Genomic DNA, 21,975 nt, shown 5'->3' on the forward strand with positions numbered 1-21,975 from the left:
GCTGGGTCTACTGGTTCCTGCAAAGCAGGGAAGAACAGACACAGGAGCATCAGGGCCTCTGCTGACACAACAAAAACCGAGCCATGCTCAAGCTCCCCTTACTGCAGGCTCCCCAGGGGGACCATCTCTGGGGGCTAAAGGGTGGACACTTGCAACCACTCACAGAAAAAGATCCCAGAGAAGAAAGAATTCAGAGGGGATGGGAAATAGCGATAATAATCAAAATACATAATATACACGTTTAAAATTTTAAGTTTATAAAGTGAGAACCTGAAGACTATGCCCAGTAACTATGAGTCCCATTGAACAAATCCTGCCTCATGCATTACTCTCCCGACCTCCACCACACGAGCTCCCACCAGCTCCATCTGCCAGAGCCAGGCTTGTCTCTGTCTCACTTTCCACAGGCCTCTGCCCTCTTCTGAATGGTCTCCTTTCAGCTCTCTCCTACATGTGTACCTAGTATAATAAAAGTCCCTTCTATTCTAGGAACTGACGGGGAAGTCCCTAGTTGTCATAGTAGGCAGCTGACACCATCCGGATTCCCTGGAGGCTTGCTAAGATGTAGCTGTCCCTGCTTCACCTTCACTGATTAAACCTGTCATTCTGGCAAGCTTTCCAGGCGATTTAGACCAAGGACCTGTCTTCAATGTATTGCTGACTGTCGATGTCTATACCTGGATAATTTAATAGCACCCTGTGTGGCCCAGTAATAACTCGGACTGAACTCTAAGAAACTGAGTCGCTGTGGGCAAGTCACTTCCTCTTTCTGTGCCTGCCCCTGTCTTTCCTATCTCTCTTGCAAAAAGAAAGACCACGCTGGGCACAGAGACATGAGGTTGGAGAAGACTGAAGTGGCGACTGAGCTCAGGAACTCAAAGCTAGGCTGGACAACATTATAAGAACTTGTCTCAAAACTCCAGTCAGTAAACAAAGTAGGAAGGGCGCATCAAGACTTCAGGGTCTTTGGGGCCATCCTATTCTTAAATGTTTGGGTTTTAAGAGCATCAGGGAAGAAGAAATTGAGAGCTCTTGGAGGTGTGCCTAGACATGCCACTACTGCCTATGTAGACGGATAGATGACAGTCAGCCATTGACACCCAAAAGGCACTGATCAGAGGCCAACATCAAGTCCCCTCCTCCCACCTCTGGTGTTGAGGACTAAAACCAGAGCCCTGCAATTGGTAGGCAAGCACTCTGCCACTGAGCTAAATCCCCAATGCCCTGACCAACGGCCTGTGAAGAGCAACCCCAACCTGTACATCATGTGAACCAGTCAGGAAAGGTGTGCATACAAGGTGGGATTTGGATGTACAGAATCCAAACAGTTTGGATTGTTCCAGAACCAGGCTTTAGGAACATCAGAGAGCAGGTGAGAATGCACAGGCATGGGGAGGCTCAGGGCAGGTCTTTATCAGAGTGTCTACACTGCACAGCCCTGGGACCTGGGCAAATAGGCTGTACTCTCTAGAGGTGTGCACATCCACTAACATTCTGGGGTTAAACAGCTGACCCTGGAGTACCTCAGGCACCCTGGCCCTGATCAAAGGCAGAAATGCATAGAAGGAGTTCTGGCCCACTCTTGCCTTTGGTCAGTTAGGACACAGACAGCTACAAGGAGGGATGTTTTCCAGCCCTGTTGGGGATTAGAGGCCCCAACGGGCTCAGCCCCTGGCTGGCCATAATGAGACCGGGATGGGGTAGAGCCATGGCAGCCCCAACAGGAGAATTTGTTAACCTGTAATCTGCTACAGTAATTACAGGTGCCCTACTCTGCTCATCCATCCTCAGTGACTCAAGAGTATTGCTAACAAGAAAGAAGGGCAAAGAGAAGGTTCTAGGCCATTGGAAGCTCTAGCCAAGAGGCCCAGGAGAACCACATAGCTTCAGCTGAACAAGCTGGTGAACAGTAGGTTGTGACATAAAACAAAGATTTATAGCCTACAGCATACCAGATGCTCTTTCCAGCATACTCTGTCTAGCCTGGAGGTGATAAATAGCATCACTTCCTTCTGTGCTCAAGGAAATGGACCCAACCAAGCAGCTGACAGAGGTGACTACAGCAAAGATAGGCCTCTGCTAGGGACAGGGTCCTCAGTAGCACTGACCACCAGATCTTTGTTGTCCACCATCAAAGATGGCCTGACCCTGCTTCAACACAGATGGTTCAGCCACTAGAAGATTGGGGAACACTGGGTGATGGCGCTACAGGTTTGTGAGAATCTCCATGCTTCCAGAAGGACACAAGTTTGGATCTCATTACTTACATAAGAGCCTATGACCTCCGAACTCAGGAAGGGGATCCTTGAAGTTCACTGGACAACAACCCTAGCCAAACTGACAAGCTCTAATGAGAGATCTTTTCTCAAAAAATAAGCTGGCAAGGTGGTTCAGTCAGTGAGTAAAGACGCTTGCCACCATGAACTGAGTGTACTTCACAGGACATACATGGCAGGAAGAGAACCAACTCCCACAAGTGATCCTCTGATCTTCATGCACACTGTGACACATACTCAGGAAATAAATGGAAAAAAATTAAACATGGCGGAAAGAGGTCAAGATGGCTGCCTTGACATTGACCTCTGTCGTCCTCCAAATGCACTTGCATATATGTGCATCATTCTCTCTCTCTCTCTCTCTTTCTCTCTCTCTCTCTCTCTCTCTCTCTCTCTCTCTCACACACACACACACACACACACACACATGCATGCACATACACAGGCATACACACACATACACACACATGCACAGGCGCGCGCACACACACACACACACACAAAAACTGGAAAGTCAAAAGACTAAATGCTGGTATAGAGGTGTTGTGAACCTGTGAACCCCTGACCAGTTATTGAAGGACCCCTGCATGACACAACCACTCACAAGCTTTCAAATTCTCTTTATTAAAAACCATTTTTTCCTTTTGTAAAAACAAACACTTTAGGTCAATTATATAGATCAGAAAAAGTGGTGACAATTTATATAAGACACTCAAAATATTCTAATACTTTACAAGTTCAAGCTTAAGTTAACTAATAGTTCTGTTTTTCAAAATCTCACCAAAAAAAATAAAACAAAACAAAACAACAACAACAAAAAAAAACGATCTCTGGTCCAGTTCAAGTATAATCTCACAGATCACCGCCTCGGACTGTCCACGAATGGGAAGCCTGACCACTAAAGGCTGATGCTCATATCAACACGTTCACAAAAGCCTCTGGGTAAGCCACCTGGAGCATCTCCAGGTACTCACCGTGAGCAGGAAAGGACACAGGCCTTCTGACATATCAACCCAGGGTGCAAAGGAATTCTTTGTACAAGGTAGGAACTATTCACGAGTGACCTTGGGGAGAGACGTTTTGTAATGATTGACGAGACACTGAACTAATGTTTTTAAAAAGAAATAAATAATTTCCTGGTTGTCTTCAATACTGCAACGTGTGGAACACATGCAGGAGTAAAAAAAAATGCCAAGGACCATGCCAATGGATTTATATAAAAATATATGTGTATATACACACACACTCACACACATACAGAACCACCCACGACTTTAACCGTAAAAGAGACTGCCATTTCCTTCACCCTTCAGTTTTGCTAATATGAAGGTCAATTTACAACCAAGGGAACCATCTTACTGCTTGAGAACTGGGCTGTGTGGCTTTCCGTAGAAAGGCTGCTAACGGAGGAGACAGTGGTGGTGAGAGGTCTACCTCAGTCTGCTGGAAGATAAAGCATCCAGCCTCTGATGGAGATGCTGATGGATTTAGGGATGTGGCCAGCAGTTGTTTCCAGAGGTCAAAGGTTTTCTGAGAAATAGAAGAAGCCTTGCGTATGGCTACGGTGCTGGGCCACCTCCCTGGGATCCACCAGGGCATGGATTACACCTTCCTGAAGCCCCATTGTCCCATCACTCCTTTCCACATTGGCTTCTCTTTGCCTTAACTCCTCCTTCCTAGATTCCAAACGTTCTCTCCTGCCCAGGAACCACAGGCCTCAAGGTGGACACATGGTTATTCTAGGTTCTATGTTGTCTCCTTTCTGTGCCTCAGCTTCCTCACGGATAAAATGTCAGTGCTCAACTAAATCACTTCTGCATCGCCCTTCCGTTTGTGCAGAGTATATAATGGAAGATGGGGGGGGGGGGAGAAGACATGCTCCCTCTCTGATCTACCGTCCTTTGCTTGGGAACATAAAGAGGCAACTTCTACAAGCAAACCACCCACACAGTGGGCCTCTTCAAGGAGGCGTCCCACCCATGAAGACAGCGCCAGGTTCTCTTTGACTTTGGGGTCCATTCTATGGCGCTAGTAGAGTTCATGTCTTATAGTACCCATCCCAAACCTTCCACTAAGACCCTTCAGCACATATGGGATGGGGATGCTGACCCTGCTGAGAATCAGGGACCTGTTCTATTGTTTTAACCTCCAAGTTGGCATCAGCCGCCCCTCTGTCCCCTACTCCTACCTACAAGAACCAAGCAAACCAAATGACTTAGTTTCTCCTTCAATGGGAGAGCATTTTCAAATCATTCTAATACCAACAGCCCCAAAGTAGAGGCACCAAAGATGAAGGAAGGTCAGATGCCAGTCCCTTGCTCCTGGGTTAGGCTGATGCTGGCCAGCAGTGCAGAGGTCAGAGGTCAGCATGCACTGTAGGCCCGCATCGATTTCCTCCCTGAGATATAGGGAGAGGACATGGCTGGCCTCAAGTTTAGATAAAGCAAATCTATACCAAATTCACTGTCCTGAATAGAACAAATCCCAAACCATCCTTAAACCAAGAGGTTTGGATTGACTCTATCAGAGCTTCTTTAATATTGGGTTCTTCTTTTGCTCCATAAAATGAATATGAATTTATTACTAATAATGTATAATAATACATTATTAGTATAATATAGTATAATAACACATTAAGGCATTAGCGCAGTGATTTTTCTAGAATAGCTGAGGATGAATGACTTACTAAATATAGTGGTATGCTTGCCTCTTGGCTGGAAGTCCTGGGTTTCACCCCCAGCACAATACCTGTGATCACAGCACTCAAGAGGCAGAGGCAGGAGGATGAGGAGTTCGAGATAACCTTGGCTCCAGAGGAAATTAAACGCAATCCCCGGATTACACGAGCCCTGTCTCAAAACAAAAACCTGGGACATTTTGGCTAGGCATACAGCTCAGAGGGAGAGTGCCTGCTCGGAACGTACACGCTTCTGGGTCTGATTCCCAGCACGAGCCAGAAACTGAAAAAGACAGAGAAGCTTTTCAAAATGATGGGGTTCCCCTGGAGGAAATCCTGGTGAAACCACTTCCACCCCTGCCAACCAATTCCCTGGTTGTAGAATGTGACTCGGCTCTCCTACCCGTGGGACCCACAGAAGCCAGGTTGCAAGGCCACCGCAGGTCCACTGAGTGACTAAGTCCAGGCCTTCCGTTAAACTTATTCCTTAAGTGGCCCAGCCTCACTGATGGACCGACCATATCCAATCAAACCTTGAAACACAGTGACAATCCCTGAGAAGTTGGGTTTTATGAAGGAAATGAACTTTGGCACAGAAGGGATAGGTGAGAGGGAGTGAGGAAGAGCAGACCAAAGGGCTCAGGAGCCCATGGGAAGCTGGTCACCCTTGGTGGCTGGACCCAGAAGGCTGAGCCAGCCCCCAGACAGCCTTCAGCATGTTTTGCTCATATCCCAGAACAAGCCCAAGCACCATGCCCCGCCTGGCTCTCCTTCCTCTCTGGTCTGTCCCCGAGGCCAGGCTGCCCTTAGCGCAGCAGGCTTCCCATCCACCTTCCAGAGACGGTGGCAGCCCCGCTCCGTATCACAGCTTCTTCCTTTCCAAGTGCGGACCCATGGCGCTGTGCTCGGGGCTTGGGCTGTCTGCCCCTTCCGGCTCCTTCAGGACCTCCTCTGCCAGCTGGGACAGGTACTTCTGCAGAGAAAGGGACAATATGGAGACATGTTAGTGGATGTGATATGATGTGATGTGGTGTGTGTGTGTGTGTATGTATGTGTGTGTGTGTACCTATGAGTATAGCTCTCTCTGTCTGTCTCTGTGTGTGTGTCCATGCTTGCACATGTGCCTGTGAGTATATAGCTGTCTGCCTCTCTCTTTCTGTGGGTTTGTCTGTGTGTGTGTCTGTCTGTCTCTTTGTGTATCTGTCTCTATCTGTGTGTGTGTGCACATCTATGCATGCATCTCTCTCTGTGTCTGTCTCTGTGTGTACATGTGTCTGTCTGTCTCTGTGTGTGTGTGTATGTGTGTGTGTGTGTGTGTGTAGGACTGCTTTGCTATCACTTTTGGCCAATGGGAGCCATGTCTCCCCCTCCAGCAATCTCAGGGCAATGGATCCCATTATATTAGTTCATAGACAGCGTAAGTCTCTTATGAGAAAAGTGGAAAGTCTAGATACTAACTACAGCAAGCAACCTCTGGCCCTCCCTTATTGTCAAGCTCCTACTAACTGCCTGGCTTACATAAACTCATTTCTTCATGACAATGCTACCTGTTTTCTAGAGAGAGTGGCAGAAAGGAGGAGGAGGGTGGCAAAAACCCAGGACTGGCCCTCTGCGACATGGTGACATCAGAGATACCCAACAATTCTATAGGACAAGATATGGGGGGGGGGCGGGCTAGAGACCCTCAGTGGACTGAGAACAGCATGGCCTGGTTCCAGGAGAGGACCACCTCCACACTGCCGGGAGCACTCAGGCTGTGATCAGCCAGGGCTAATAAGCTGCCTGAGGCTGGGCTGTGTGTGTAACACATGGGATCGGTGCTGTGAGATCAGATGAGGAAAGGCCTAACTGTGTGGGGCAGTAAGAACAATCCAAGCAGCGCTTTGTTTGGTAGTTAGAAAGTGGTCAGGCGTATGGTCTCAGCTAATAGATGTCCTGGGTTCAAATCCCCCCTCTCTGCAGGCAAGTGACTGAATCTCCCTGATGTCTGTGAAGTGAGGGTAACCATGGCAACCTTGGGAGGAGTCTGGGAATGGGGGCAGTATTTCCTATAAGTGGGGAACTGACAAGATGCCTCACAAAATATCCTGCATAATGCCGGGCACACTGTAGATACTCAGGAATGTCAGACTGAGCCAAAGCAGATGTAGGACCGGGGGAGTCCCTCATCTCACTCTGCCCCCACAGACAACAAATCTGTTCAGTGAGAGCATCGGGTGGAGTCACCCTCACCCTCCTCCTGCTATGCAACTTTAGTTTTTGGAAGTGTGAGCAGCCACTTGGAGGAAGGCCCCAGCAGATGCCTGTGGGCGAGGCTGCTGCTGCTGGAGAGCTTCCGTTTCTCCCCTGACCGGAGAATTCTGAGGCCATGAGCGCCCTGCACATGCGTGCATCCCTTTGGGGGCCTGCAGCCACCTTTGTGCCCGGTAAGGCTGCACGTACAGGCAGATCACTTCCTGCGGCTCCCATAGAGCCATGACCGGCAACAGCACAGCGAGATCTCCAGAAGCTGCAGGGGAGCAGCCCTGAGCAGCTCTTGCCCCAGGGCGTCCCCAGCGAGACCCCACTCAAGGTCTCCTGATGAATGCTAACTTTCTAGGTTGCCTGACTTGAGTCGGCCAGTGCCTGCCTGTGCGTCAGATTTCTTCACTTTTCACACTTGCCTTCTGGAGAGAAGCATGAGAGGCTCAGAGACAGAGAAATTCATTCAGCCAAGGCCCCTGACAGAAACGCTACCTGAGATGGCTGTGGCTGAGGAGCCTGGATCCCTGATGTAAGATGTACCAGGAAAACTGGAGCTGAGGTGGGATGGAGGGCCATGCAGAGGCAATGTCTACACCCAGTGGATCCAGGGAGCAGCACATGGGTGGTGCTGGTCCGCTGTGGGCATGGGAAGCTGCCTGGAGCGTGACACTGGAGGGCCCGAACACAGTGAAGGCCACTGCCCTGGAAGTCTCTGAGTTCTCCCTATGTCTCTTAGTGAGAGTGAGTTTGAACTCTGGGCTCTCCTTGGGAGCTACACAATTCCTCCAAAGAGTGTCACAATGAGGAATTAAGACACTCCAGGGAAGACTGCGGAAATGAAGACTCTTGGACTGGGAGTATGGCTCAGTGAAGTAGAGCATTTGCCTAGTGTGTTCAGTGCCCTGGGTTTGATCTTTAGCACCATACAACTTTAAGAGTGAATATTCCTGGGTCTACACTCAAAGGAATAAGCAAGCAGGAGAGGGTAGGCTCAAGGAAGATGCATTTCCAAAAGATGCCAGCTAAGTTGGTGGGAAATCAGGACTAGAGTACCCCCATGACACCTTCCAGCATGCAAAGCTGAACGGCTGCTCCCTACAGGGAGATCGTGTTCAGGCTCAGCCAGGGACAGTCTCTACCACGTGAGAAAGCCAGGCAGAGATGCCACAGGCCTTGGTTCTGAATATTAACTATTGGAGTAAAAGGAAGAGAGATCTGGGATCAAGCAATCTGTCCAAAGTCCAGGAATGTGCTCCAGTTTCCTCAAGAACCAAGCAGACCCAGGATTCTGAACTAGATGTTCACATCATGATCATTTAGAGAATGTTCTTAAATTACGTGGTACCACTCTATGCCGGTATGTGACTTAATGCATATATGCCAAGACTCACATTCCTGCTTAAGAATCACTAGATAAGGTCTATCAGAAGGGCTCAGTGGGCAGGGGTGAGTGTCTCTAAGCCTGACGACCTGAGTTTGATCCCAGGAACTCAAATGAGAGATTCTTTTTGTTTGTTTGTTTGGTTTGTTTTTCGAGACAGGGTTTCTCTGTGTAGCCCTGGCTATCCTGGAACTCATTCTGTAGATCAGGCTGTCCTTGAACTCAGAAATCTGCCTGCCTCTGCCTCCCGAGTGCCTGGATTAAAGGTGTGTGCCACCACTGCCTAGCGAGAATCAATTTCTTTAAGTTGTCCTCTGCCCTCCTCATGTATGTTCCTACCTTGAGTACAAAGACAAAATAACACACACACAATCTAAAAAGAAACCACCATCAGACCAGTCACTCTGAAAGATTACCTATGAGAGGAGTGTCCATCCTGAAACGGACAAAAAAACTCCATGCGCATCTTGGATTGAGCCGCGTGACTCAAACACTGGTTAATTATTCACTTAGTGTGTGTGTGTGTGTGTGTGTGTGTGTGTGTGTGACTGATATTAGGCTCTGCCTCTGTCACTCTGTCTTACTCTCTCACTGAGCCTGGACCTCACCAACCTGGCAAGGCTGCCCAGAGAGCTCCAGCGTTCCTGCCTCTGCCTCTCCAGGCTAGGAGTGCAGGCACGCGTCACACACCGCGGCAGCCTTTCTGCGAGCGCCAAAGATCTACATGCCCTTCCTCATCCGTACACGGCAAGGGCTTTACTGCCTGACCCAACGCCCTACCTCCCAACTCTGCTTCAGACAGAAAAATACAGTTGCCTTGATCATCCACACACACCCCAACACCCATCCCCAGAGAGAGAGAGAGAGAGAGAGAGAGAGAGAGAGAGAGAGAGAGAACAAATGACGTAATGTAGAACCCAGCCTGTGCTAGGACTTAATCATGAGCCCTGTATCACACAGGTACAGACATTGCCTTAGCTCTGTCCCACCTCTGTGCAAGTCTCCCTGATGGGAGCTGGGAGCCTCCACCATGTCCGTCAGAGGCCTCGCAGAATGGTGGCTATCCATCAGCACTGCTCATTGACTTTCAGATGCTTCTGAACACCCACCAACCGTCTCTGAAATGAAAATGCTTCTTACAACTGATAGAGTCTCACTAATATGCTGCATCCTAACTGGTGCTGAAATAGTGTATCAGGCTGGGCATGTGGCTCAGAGGCAGTGTGTGACCAGTATATTTAAAGGCCCAATCCCTCGTGTGACAGAATAAACAAAAGATGGTATTTACAAATAAAGGCATCTTAGCTTGGATGAAATGTGGGGTGTAGTATATTTATGAGTGATATTTTGATTTAGTGCATCAGTTGGCTATTTTGTTTTCGCACTGGTATCCCACACTGCACAGGGAGCCCGATGACGAGGGATTTGTCACATCTTTTGCTGTTGTTCTCTACAGGGCCTGGAACAGCTCTGGGTGTATGAGCTGCTGGAGACAAGCATTTATTATGCTCTCTGAACACTTAGATGGGAGCAAGACTGTGATTTTCATTCCAATGTAAAACAAACAAACAAACAAAAAGTTATGTGCACGGAGGAAGACCAGGGAATACCTGTTGGGGTTTTGTGTAAGCTCCACCCCACACCTACCTGGCAATAGCCAGGTATGCCCCGCCCCAGAGATCTGGCCCACTATAAGAGGGGCTACTTGCCCCTCCTCTCTCTCTTTGCTCACCGCTCTCCCACTTACTCTCACTTCTCTGCCCCTGGGGCTCTTCCCCCCCCTCCACGTGGTCATGGCCGGCCTCCACACTCTCTCTCTCTTTCTCTCTCCTCTCTCTCTCCCTCTCTCCCTCTAACTCCCATCCCGTATTCTGAATAAACTCTATTCTATACCATGTCCGTGTTCACTGACTCCTTCATCATCCTACTTCACTGAATCCTTAATACTCCTTCAATACCTGCAGCTGAAGCCCCCAGGCCCTGCTGCTGCGAGCTGTACCGTTCGTGTGTCAGCAGAGTAAGAGCAGAGCTCGGAACTTGATTCTACTCCACTTTGCTGGGTGTGGCAGATGTTTAAATGGCCGCCAATGTCTAAGGTTGTGGACTTGATGCTCTGAGTGTCCTTCGGGTGCTGCCTGGCAGTCAGGTGTTTTCTGCACACTCAGAGAGATATTTACAGGAGCACGTCTGAAAAGCATACCAGGGGACAAGCCCCTGTCCTGTCCGTGAAGATGGACACAGAGGTCAGAGGCAGCTAGGCCTGAGACCCTGGGTGCCTGGCTTGTGGCTGGAGGCTGGGAGATCTCATCAGGGGTGTGACAAACATGGCGGATGGTTACCTGTAAGTTCCTGTAATGGACAGTGCTGCGGCAGTGGCTCACTTTGGCCGCCTCCTCGCTTGTGTAGAACAGGCCACACAGCTTGCAATAAAAGCCAGTCCTGGGAACCACGAACTCCACTCCTGGGGAAGGGTGGGGAACAGACAGGTAGTTAGGAAGGTAGTGGGAGGCCCCGTGGACCCCGCCCCCTCCGCTGCCCCGCCCCCTCTGCTGCCCCGCCTCCTCCGCTGTTGACTCTAGTGGTGAGCGACTCCTCCAAGCCTCACCTCATTAGCCACATTTACAAGGAAGGCAGGCAGCGCCTACACCATTCACAGGTGGCTGTGAAAGTCAGGGAGTGCCCACAAGCAGCGGGGAGGGTGCTCGGCAATTATGCGCAGAGGCCCTGCCTTTCATGTGTGGGTCCATCTGTCTGCCTCAGAGGAGGGCGGAGGGAAGGGTTCTTACCTAAGGATTTCTCATCTGCTGGGTTCCCATCTCTGCATTTATTACCAAGTATGGAAAAATTCTCTATATTCTGGGATTGGTCTTTAGAATCATTTTTATTAAGCAAAAATATAAACAAATATGAGTAAAAGGAAATTTTGCCCATTTTTGATTTGTTGATATACAGGACTTGGGGGGGGGGCTCAGTTTTTGTGGTTGTTTTGTGCTTGTTTGAGACTGGCTCTTACTTTGTGGCCTTATTATTTGTCCTGAACTTGCTCTTTAGAGCAGGTTGGCCTCAGACTCAGAGATGCACCGGCCTCTGCCTCCCCGGTGCTGGGATTACATGTGTCACCAAAGAGCTACAGGCACTCGGGTTCTGCTCTCTTGATGGGAGTCTTCAAGAACACAGCAGTGGAGGCAGAGGCAGGCAGATTTCTGAGTTCGAGGCCTGGTCTACAGAGTGAGTTCCAGGATAGCCAGGGCTATACAGAGAAACCCTGTCTCGGAAAAAAACAAAATCCAAAAAACAAAAAACAAAAAACAAACAAAAAAAAGAACACAGCAGCTAGGGGAGAGGGTGCCACTTCTATTTCCTCTTCTGGGACAATCTGAGAAATTGGGTTGACCTCCATGAGTACCCATTCCTCTGGGTCCTGAGACAGTCTCCTAACCACCGCCTAGCTCCTGTTCTTTCTCTACTCGAGCTCAGCACACAGGAGATCCTAATCTTGTAAACAGAACTTTCCATCTCAATAATAACTGACGATGATGGTGGTGGTGATGATGTTGATGATGATGGTGGTAAATGTATTAGTGGGAACGGGCAGCTCTGAGGGAGAACAGGAGAAGCAAGACAGCCCAGGAAACTGCTTGCAGCCTGCCAGTGCAGAGCTCCACACTGAAGCCTGGGACCTGGGCTGTCCAAGTCACGCAGCTGTCAGCCTGCTGTCTGCAAAGCCCTCAGCATTCAGCAGCAATCCCCAGAAGTGAGAATGTGTCACTCAGCTCAGCTGCCCCCAGAGGCTGAGTCTCCTTCTCCTTCACCCTCTGTGTGCAGAGGGCAGACATGTGGCCCAGCCTGAGGGGGAGGGGAGCTCAGGGGATGGGGAGAAAGCTTCAGGCTGCTGCTGGGGAAATGGGCATGGAGCAAGATCCACAATCTCTTTCTTCTGTGTTGCAATAGAGTTGTGTGTTGGCTGCTCCTTCCCAGGAGCCGCAGATGCATCAGGAAAGACCGTTGGTCACAGCCCAGCCTCCCACCCTGTCCCCATACCCTGTGGGCGGCAGGGGCAGCTGGGCTGTACCAGGAACAGAGCCCCAGGGACTGTGGTGTTGAGCAGGCTCTCCTCACCCTGTCCTGGGGTCCCAGAAAGAGTATCATCGCCTCAGGGGAGTCCTCGGAGACTGAGGCAGGAGCCAATGGAGCAGCCGTAGCTCCTTTCAACCAGAGGTCACAGCCACCCAATGGAGGGTGGTGCACGAGCTCTTAGAGAGTAAAGTCTCCCGCCACACCGACAAAGCAAAGCCAAGAAGCTCGGAAGCAGCAGCGAGAGTGGCGGGAAACGGCACTGAGGGCCAGACAGGCCTTCCACACTTATTTAAGCTGTGACCTCCGTGGTGGTGTTGAACTGCTCTGAAATGAGCTTTCTTGTCTGTAAATTAGGGAGAACACTGCCATGGTGTTAGGAGGGGGAACCTGTCACTTCACCTGGTGCTCAAGCAAACATTAATTTAGGGACATAGAAACCAAGCATCGGAGCATCGGCCTTCATCCACCCTCCAGCCTTTCTTTCCCAAGCCTGCCCGGAGAACCTTTTCCAGGGTTGGGCAGTAACTTTCTTCCCAGGCCCTGCCCAGTGGGTTAGGTCAAGCTGAGTGGAGGCAGGAGGATCCTCAGACCACAGTACAGCCCTGGGGTTGGGAGGACACCACAGTGCCTGCTACCATGCTTGCAGCAAGCCTGCAGTGTAAGGACCGAAAAATGGCAGCACCCAGGATCACCTAGCCATGGTGAGACCAGGAGCCACCGAGTCCTCTGTTTCTTCAGGTTTTATTAAGTGCTGTCATTAAAGCTGTGTTTGCCTCCTAATAATAGCTCCTGGCATGGCTAATTACGACTCTGTCATCCTAGTAAAGCCTGCGCTAGAGAGAGGGGAAGCTCGCTTTCTGCCAGCGATGCTATTTGGTTATAGTAAGAGCAGGCCTTGGCAGGCTCCCGCTGGCAGGAGTCACAGAGTGCTGGCCTGAATCACAGGCAATGCCCTTCTCCAGCCACCCCCAGTCTGTGACAAGACTGACCTCTGAATTCTCCCAACGGGAGCCCTGTCCTCAGCAGCAGTATTTCACCTCTGTGCTTACCACGGGGACCTGAATACTGTCTCTCATGTTTCTCAAAGCCTCTCTGCAGCAGTGACCAGTCCTGGGTGTAAAAGGTTTGCAGCCCCAGTGAGAAGCAGCAGGGTGGGCCTCCATGAAGGGTAATTCCAAACAACCTGCCAGGCCTTCCTAAGTCCCTGCTCCTGGAAGGCTCCAAGACCTTACATTCGTTTCCTCCTTGACATGAGTCTACGCAGAGGATTCTTTCACTAGGTTACTAGAGAGAAGCAGCCCAAAGCCAAAAGGTTAGATAAGTGGCTATTTGTCATCCGGCCACAAAGCAGCAGAGATAGGATTTGAACCCAAGAATATATACCCTGTACTCTTTAGCACAGACATGGCCTTTCCCTTACTGTCCCTGAGCTAGGGGCAGATGGCAGCATTGTCAGAGGTTAGACATCCCAAGTTCTAGAACTTTCTGCATGATCTTGAGAAAGGGTCTCTAGTCTGTTCAGTTGTCAAACTCGGGAAACAGCAGCATCCCCTCGGGAGGGTTTGTGAAGGAAGAGAGCGATAGGCCATCAGCTTCCTAGGCTAACTGAAGATGATCTGTAATGGTCCCAGCTGGAAACTTCTCCAACGCCCACCACCAGGTCGGCAAACAGGATGTAGGGTATCCAAGTCCATAAAGCAGTACGGACGCATCCATACATCAAAACCAATCAAACTGCACTCTATAATATATGTGCCCTTCATTGTACGCTAATTACACCCTAATCTGACCCTTTACAAAAACAAAATCAGATACCGTTTTCCTCCTAACAGCTTGACAAAGATTAAAACACTGCTATCTGGATCTGGCAACCAGGTAGAGGATGGGAATTCTCCCTGGAGTTGGCACTGAAGGCTGTTATCCTCTTTTTGGAGTGTAATTTAGTAGCAATTATAACATTTTCAATGCAAATATATATGGCCCCATGGTTGGCTAGCATCCTGTCTGTCAGAACACCGAACAGGCGCACTGCTGTGGACCTCAGCAGAGCAGAGCCTAGGACACACCCCTAGAACTTGAACCCCTCCTTCCAGGTCAGGAGGTTTGCTACTGCAGCCTTCATTTCTAGCCTGTGATGTGGGGATTGAAACATCAGCCATCTCCTCGGTGTGTGGAGAGTGTTCACTCACGCAAACAAAGCAAACACAGGGCAGGCCGACAGACGGGAGTTTAGCCTTAGCCGGCACCACATGTTTATAATGGAGAAACAGACAAACAGGAAGCTGCCCAAGTGCTCACCAGTAAAGGGTCAGCAACGGTGGGGGCAGATTTTAGGATGGACTGACTCAAAAGAGTGTGATCTCTCACAAAGCGAGCCCTACGACCTACCACTGGGCGAAACGTGCAGAGCGGTACGCAGAGTGTATGGGAGAAAAGTCGCCTGAAAACATGGTGGCAGCAACCTCTGAGGCTGGGGAGGCAAGCCCATCAATGCTGACTTTTTTATTTGGTCCTTTTTTTTAGAATTTGTTATAATAAGCTTCGTATAGTAAAATGCAATAATGGAAAGACATGTTTTACAAGGAAGCACTCTTCTGCTGTGTGGCCTGATTCCGAGTTCTTTAGACATTCTAGACTCTCCGTTCCCTCCTTGCAGGGAGCAGCACCACGTGATTCAGTGAGTGGCTGCTAATGGCCGAGCAGAAGCCTCCAAAAGGCAGGTTCTGCAACCTCCAGGTGCAGAGACAGAGTGCCTGAGAGCACCAGGAGTCACTCCAAGGTCTGTCTGTCAACTTCAGAAGTGTCTGCATGGGAGGGGGAGGGAGCTGGATCCCTGGGCACAAGTGCTTGCTGCGTAGCATGCTGACGTGAGTTCTAATCCCCAATACCCTTGTAAAAAGTCAGGCATAGCAGCACATTCCTGAAACCTCAGCACTGGAAAACAGAGAGGGGCAGATCCCAGGAGATGACTGGCCAGTCAAAAGCGGTAAACGCCTGTCTCAAGGGAGTAAGGTGGGGAAGATAGAGGAGGAGGGTCCGTCTGATAGTCCTCCGGACTCCATATCACATGCACCAGTACACATGCCTACCCACACTCGTGTGTGTGTGTGTGTATACCACACACACGTGTAAATTTTGTTTGAGAGACACTATGTAGCAATTTTTTAAAAACAAGACTTCTCATTTTTCAAATCTAATTCTATAAAATGGCACACCTAGAGTAAAGAAATACAAGACGGGTAACAGAAGCATGGCTGGGAAAGAATTAGCCTATACTGGCTGGTCTTCCTTGGCGATGACATGGTCATCGGTTTGTCATGCCTCCTTGTAACACTTTTCCAAGTATCCCCTCTGAACATCTGCTCCTCCTTCATCCCTTTAGGCCCCAATATTTGAGGGTCAGTGCAGAGCTCACGGATCTTAGTCTGGGAGGTTCTTACTAGTATACTGACCTGACGCTTTCATAATCAAAAACCCACCCACCGCTTCGATCCCCACCACTGATGAGGAGCCTGAGGCTCGGGAAGGCAAGACTGGCCTGGAGACACAAGAACACCCATGAATACATGGCCTGTGCTTCTTCCCTGCACCCTCTGTCAGCTTCAGTCTGTTCAATGGCTCTGGAAGCCTAAGAGAAGCAGATCTATCAAGGAGAAGTCATGCAGCACTGTTCTGAGAAAGGACACGGGGAAGATAGCAGAGAGGGGGTTCAATTTAGTTGACAGTTTGGGAGGTAGCTGGGCCTCTGCTTTCCTGCCTGAACAAGGCCTGGGCTTAAAGCCTTTGCCCGGTCAGGAATCAAGCACTCCCTGACAGGGAAACAGGTCTTTCCTGGTAGAGTCTTACTGCTGTGCTGTTCACAGCTTGGTCACCTGGGTATTAGATCTCCCCCCAGCGCCTGAGACCACAAGCATCCTTACCATCCTGCAGATCAGGGCTCGTGCAGCAGAGCCCTTTAAAAGCAAAGACAACACAACAGCACAGGCCCTCTCGAGCTCCTCCACACTGCTCTAGGACTGTCATTTCCTGGAGCTGAAATTCAGGAAGGGCTGTGGATTTCACGTACCTAGAGGAATGCTAAGTTCACTGAACACCTCTGGTTCCCAGGATGGCAAAGAAAGGGGCTCTTTCAGCTCTGCTTCGGCGAATTCTGGTGATCTCAGAGATTTCACTTCCATGTACCTGGGGTTTTCTGCAAAACATGAACCCATGGGATGGGGGATGAGACGCGCGCGCGCACGCGCGCACACACACACACACACACACACACTGCGGGTCTCAGAGTCCCTGTAATTCTACCCAGTGTACTGTGTGATTGGGAATTGTCCTTTGGACTGCTTAATCACATGGTGCTGTGGGGGTAGGACTGCTAATTAGAGCCAAAGTGCTATAATTAAGAGCATTTTTCCATTGCCAAAAAAATGCCACACGCAATAAAACTTGGCACATCTTTGTGCTTGGCACATGGGGATGGGTTGTTAATGCCTTCACTTGGATGGTCCGCCCTCCACTACCCCCAAATCAGTATCGCTCCATCTCTACCGGCATCAGGATCCTTGAAGGGCAGAAATTGTGCTGACATCTGCCAAGGTTGGCCAAAGAGGCCGTGCCGCTCTCACCCCACGCTCGTGACACAGCGCTATGAAATATGAGGCTCCAAATACTGGGGAAGTTAATAAACCCCCGAGACCAGCGCTGGCTGAGACCCATATCACAAAATAAAAGAGGCTCCGTCAGAGCCAGTGAAGATGCCAGTGCGCTTTATTTATGCTCCACATGGGCTGGGCCTCTTGGTTGCTCTAGCAACAAGCAGGCTGATCGAGGCGGTTTCCATGGAGACTCTGATCCAGGCAGGTGAAAGACCGCTCAGGTCAACCTGACCTGGAAGAAAGCCCAAGCCTCAGGCCGCCTGACAGCTTCTGCTACCACAAGGCTCTGGGTTGGAATCTATTTTCCAGCCTTTCCTCTATATTTTCTGCTCTGCGAGTCTTACCTCAGCCTTGGTGATGCTGAGAGCTTTCTATAAAATAAATCTCTAGTTTGTTTTTGCTGTGGAGAGTCTTAAGAAATACTCACCCACCCTTTACTCTCCACCGCCCCCCCCTCGCACACACACCCTGGATGGATCTGATTCCATCTGGCAGAAAGGCTCAGCCCATTTTAGACTCCTTAGTTCATGATGTCACAGTGCTGAGCACAGAGACAACATCACCTCCGGTGGAGGCGGACTTGTTTCTGGGATAAGCCTGCTCCACTATCAGACCCTGGAGAAAAGCGGGTGTGAGAGAGAAGGGCAGCAAGCCAAGCCCTTTACAAAGTTTTCTCCTTCCCATGTGACATTCTCTCACCAGCCCTCCCCCACCCGTGCTCCTCCCTGACCCCCCACCCCCGCATTGCAGAAATAATTGCCAAGGGTCTCCACCATTCAGGAAAGGGCAGCAGACCATCAAAAAGTACCTGAACTTTTTTGTACTAAAAACTCACCCTGATCTTAGTTGCCCATGCCTAGGTGGGACCCCACAGTGCAGAGAAATCAAGTCGATCCAAGTTGCTTCTTGGAACACAGGGGGCTCCTGCTGGATTTCATTTACACCATTTGCTCTAACAGTCTAGCCGGGCCCTCGGGGGCTTACTGCTATTCGTACTTAACTTTCTGTCTTGGCTTTAAGGTAACTCCCACGGTATCTGTTCCAGCCTGCACATACCCACCGTCCTGAGGGACACGGTGGTCCGGTCCACCCAACCACCCGTGAGGGAAGGGAAGGTAGTTCACCCTCAGCCCACACACCTTGGCAAGCCTGGCTTTGGAGGTCGCTTTCAGTAGGGGGGCTGGCTTTTCTTTCCAGGGGGCTAGCTTCTCGAGGCCCATCTTCTGGGGACCCCCTGGCCTTGCAGTCATCGAGAAAAGGGCTGGACTGCTGGGCCCTCTGGTCTGCTGGCTGTGGGGAGGACATTTGCTGGGCCGCAGGGGCCAGACTCACATCTGAGCCCTCCGCTCCTCCTGCCTCCTTCTCGTAGCAATTTGAGACCTCCAGTGAGAGGCCTGTCTCGCTTTCAGCTGGCTTCCGCTCAGCACCCAGATTTAGGCCAGGCATCTCCATGTCCGTGTCACTGGGACAGCTTGTGGAAGCGGACGGCGCTTGTCCGGGCAGCTTCAGGCTGAGTTCTGAGTCTCTGTTCCCTAGGGTCTCTCCCTGCTTGGTGAAATCTTTGGCCGAGTCCAAACCTAAGGTAGTCGTTACACAGGGACATATTTTAGGGAGGATTTTGTCTTTCTGGTCAATGGGCACGATTTCTTCCAGCTCTGGTAAGTCCGGCTCCATGATGAAGTCTTCCTCCCCTACTTCGTCTACTGTGACCAACTCCTCCATGTTGGTGGGGTACCAGTTGTCCCCCTCGGGCTCGCTCCCACTGTCACAGTCTTGTCCCTGCATGAGGAGGTAGAGCAGGTGTCACATGGTAGCTAAGTGCACTCAACCGGGAGCCATATGCATTGGCTATAGGAGCCTTCAAGTCAGAAAGACTCTGAGCGCTTGTCCCTTCTCCTTGGGAAGTATTTACTGGGTTCTTAGGGAATGTGAGCCCCTCAAGCCTCACTTTACTCAGTCACCCTCAGGATAGTGCTCAAGTGGCACAGACTTCAAACAAGCCCTTGCTGCTTGATTTGCCATGTTTTGAATGGCACCAAGAATCCTTAACCCTGCTATACAATAGGTATTTGTAAATAGTTTTGAATGAATGGATACATTATAAATGCTAAATGCTTATCAGAGCTTTTTCTATGTATGGACGCCTCTAAAGGGGACTGGAGAGATCCACTCACACACTTCCTCCAGACTCCCTCTCTCAGCAAAGGTGCAGCGTCCACCCACATGCCCCCTCCGGTACTTTTCCCTTGGTGTTCCCAGCAGCCCTCGGGCTTGGCACACAGATTCGGAAGATTAGTGTCCCCTGACCGGAAAGGCATGAAGCTGGCCATCGGCCAAGGACATTTCGTTTGCCTGTGGAAGCCCGGCCCTGGAGGACAGTAATTGGATTTTGATTTTTAACTAAGTAAAAATAATCTTCCTAAAACACAGAACACGTCTCGTTAATCTCAGGGTCTGGGCCTGCTGAGGTCAGGGCTCCAAGTTAACTATGTGGTTGTGGACCCACTAAGGGACCTGCCTATTCGGGAGCCTGGCTCTGAAGCCTGGCTCTGAAGCCTGAGTCTTTTTCAGACATGTGTTTTCTTTCAGCAGCACAGCCAAGTTTCAGGAGGGGTGAGGGGCGGAGCCTGGGCTTGCAGCTGAAGATCTCCCCAGTGGAGACATTGAAAGACTTTCACAGAGCCATTTCTCCAGAGAGCACAGGGGCCATTGGTGCAAGTGCTTGTGAAGACATGTACACATTCCATATGGCCGCTGTCAGGCAAAACCGACTCTTGTGATGGGATGGAACTAATATATGACACCACCACCAAGATGGGGGACAAACTCACCTTCTTTGTCCTACTGTTTTCTGGATCAGAGGACTCTGTCCCTTCCTGCTGCATGCCCACGGATGGAGGGCTTTCTTCCATGCCTTCCTGTTCCTCACTTCCAGCCTTACAAGGGAAGAACAGACCAATCAAGACTAAGAGCAAGCAGAGGTGGGGGGGGGGCAGCGCAGAGAGAGAAGGAGACCCACATGCTCCCGACTCCCTCACAGAGCTGGGGAGGCCGCTGCTGAGGGAGCCGAGGCTCAGAAAGAAACGTGCTCACTCATGATGACAGAAAACAAAACATCCTGAAAGTAGGTCTAGTATCTTTCAGGAGACAGAGACACCTGGTGACCTGAATGCCTGTATCGAGGATAAACATAAAAAAGCAAAAGTGACTTGAGCAGGGAAACCTCAGGGAGGTAGGTGGCCACTGTGGAGGCATCTCCCCATAAAGACATCATTTCCATTAACACGTATGTGCTCGCTCACATACACACACACACACACACACACACCGTGCATGCACATACACATGTGCACAGGCACACATGTGCATATACACAGACAGACAGACAGACACACACACACACACACACACCGTGCATGCACATACACATGTGCACAGGCACACATGTGCATATACACAGACAGACAGACAGACAGACAGACACACACACACACACACACACACACACATGGGCATGAATACAGGTACCCATAGAGGCCAAAGGCTTCAGATCTCACGAAGCCACAGTTATAGGCACTTGCGTGCTGGGAACCAACTACGGTTTTCTGCAAGAGCAGTGTGCACCCTTAACCCCTGACCCCTTTCAGCCGTGAGAAATTACATTTTAGATAATTATATAAGCACCTACATAAAATCTGCAACTTTGCCCCTTGGCCTTCTTTGACTCAAGTATTACCAGTATGATCTTTTGTAGAAGGCTTTGGAGCTGGAGAGATGACTCAGTGGTTAGGAGCATCAGCTGCACTTTCAGAGGACCCAGGTTTAATTCCCAGCACCCACAACCATCTATATCTCCATGTCCTGGGAATGTAACACCTTCTTCAATCCTCCACAGACACTAGGCATGGAAGTGGTACACAGACATATAGGCAGGCAAAACACCCACACACATAAACAAACAAGCAAATATTTCAAAAAGTAAAGGTGTGTGACCTCCCACTTTAGAAGCTTCTAGAGCTTACTCTTCCCATGGCTTAACCCTTGGCCATAGACACGGCTACTCCCTGGCTTCTTTGGCATAGGTAAATTGTATTTTTATCAACACTCTTGGGGCCCCGGGTTGGTTTAAGGTTAAAGCTCTAATCTTAATTACCTGCAGCCAGACACACACCCCTTGAGCTGATAATAGCTAATTGGAGCAGGAACTGGGGGCTGACTGGTTTAACTGGTTATTACTAGACAGGGACAGTTGAAGCAGCAGAAGCCTCTCTAAGCTTCCCTCCAGTCCTCTGCACGTGAGCCCAAGAACAAAGCAGCTGCAGATGTCCTCACAGCTGCCAGCAGCCAGCTCCACCCGAAGGACGGCCACTTGCCTTGTTGTTGCCTTAATCTCCATTAGTAAACTGTCCCTGGTCCTTCCTTATTGAAATAAACCACCCGTCACAAGTACTTCCCCCAGACATACTCCTGATCCATGGAGTCAAGCGGTCTCTTCCAGCTCAAGCTGGGAGGCCAAAGGGCAGTCTTGGTGATATCTCCAGAAGCCCTCACCAGAAAAACCTCCAGAAAGGAGCTAGGGAGGGGACACCTGCAGGTGCGAAGAGCAGCCTCAGGGGATCAGACAAATGGAAGGCATGCACAGCTGCCGCCTCAACTCTCACCTCTCACCTC

The 21,975-nt window shown here is 50.1% G+C and overlaps 1 protein-coding gene across 1 annotated transcript in view; it reads right to left on the reverse strand.

The window, feature by feature from the left end:
- Positions 1–2,901: 2,901 nt before the first annotated feature.
- The window catches only part of Rbm20 (RNA binding motif protein 20), a 54,524-nt gene continuing 35,450 nt past the window's right edge, over positions 2,902–21,975 (reverse strand). Inside the window, exons 9-13 of the mRNA XM_052181979.1 lie at positions 20,136–20,240; positions 18,444–19,083; positions 16,722–16,847; positions 10,918–11,039; positions 2,902–5,926 (exon numbers count right to left, since the gene is read on the reverse strand). Of these exons, the coding sequence (XP_052037939.1) occupies positions 5,816–5,926; positions 10,918–11,039; positions 16,722–16,847; positions 18,444–19,083; positions 20,136–20,240 (1,104 nt within the window). The 3' untranslated portion in view covers positions 2,902–5,815. The remainder of the gene's footprint in view (positions 5,927–10,917; positions 11,040–16,721; positions 16,848–18,443; positions 19,084–20,135; positions 20,241–21,975) is intronic.

This window comes from Apodemus sylvaticus, chromosome 1, assembly GCF_947179515.1.
Source record: "Apodemus sylvaticus chromosome 1, mApoSyl1.1, whole genome shotgun sequence".
NCBI lineage: Eukaryota > Metazoa > Chordata > Mammalia > Rodentia > Muridae > Apodemus > Apodemus sylvaticus.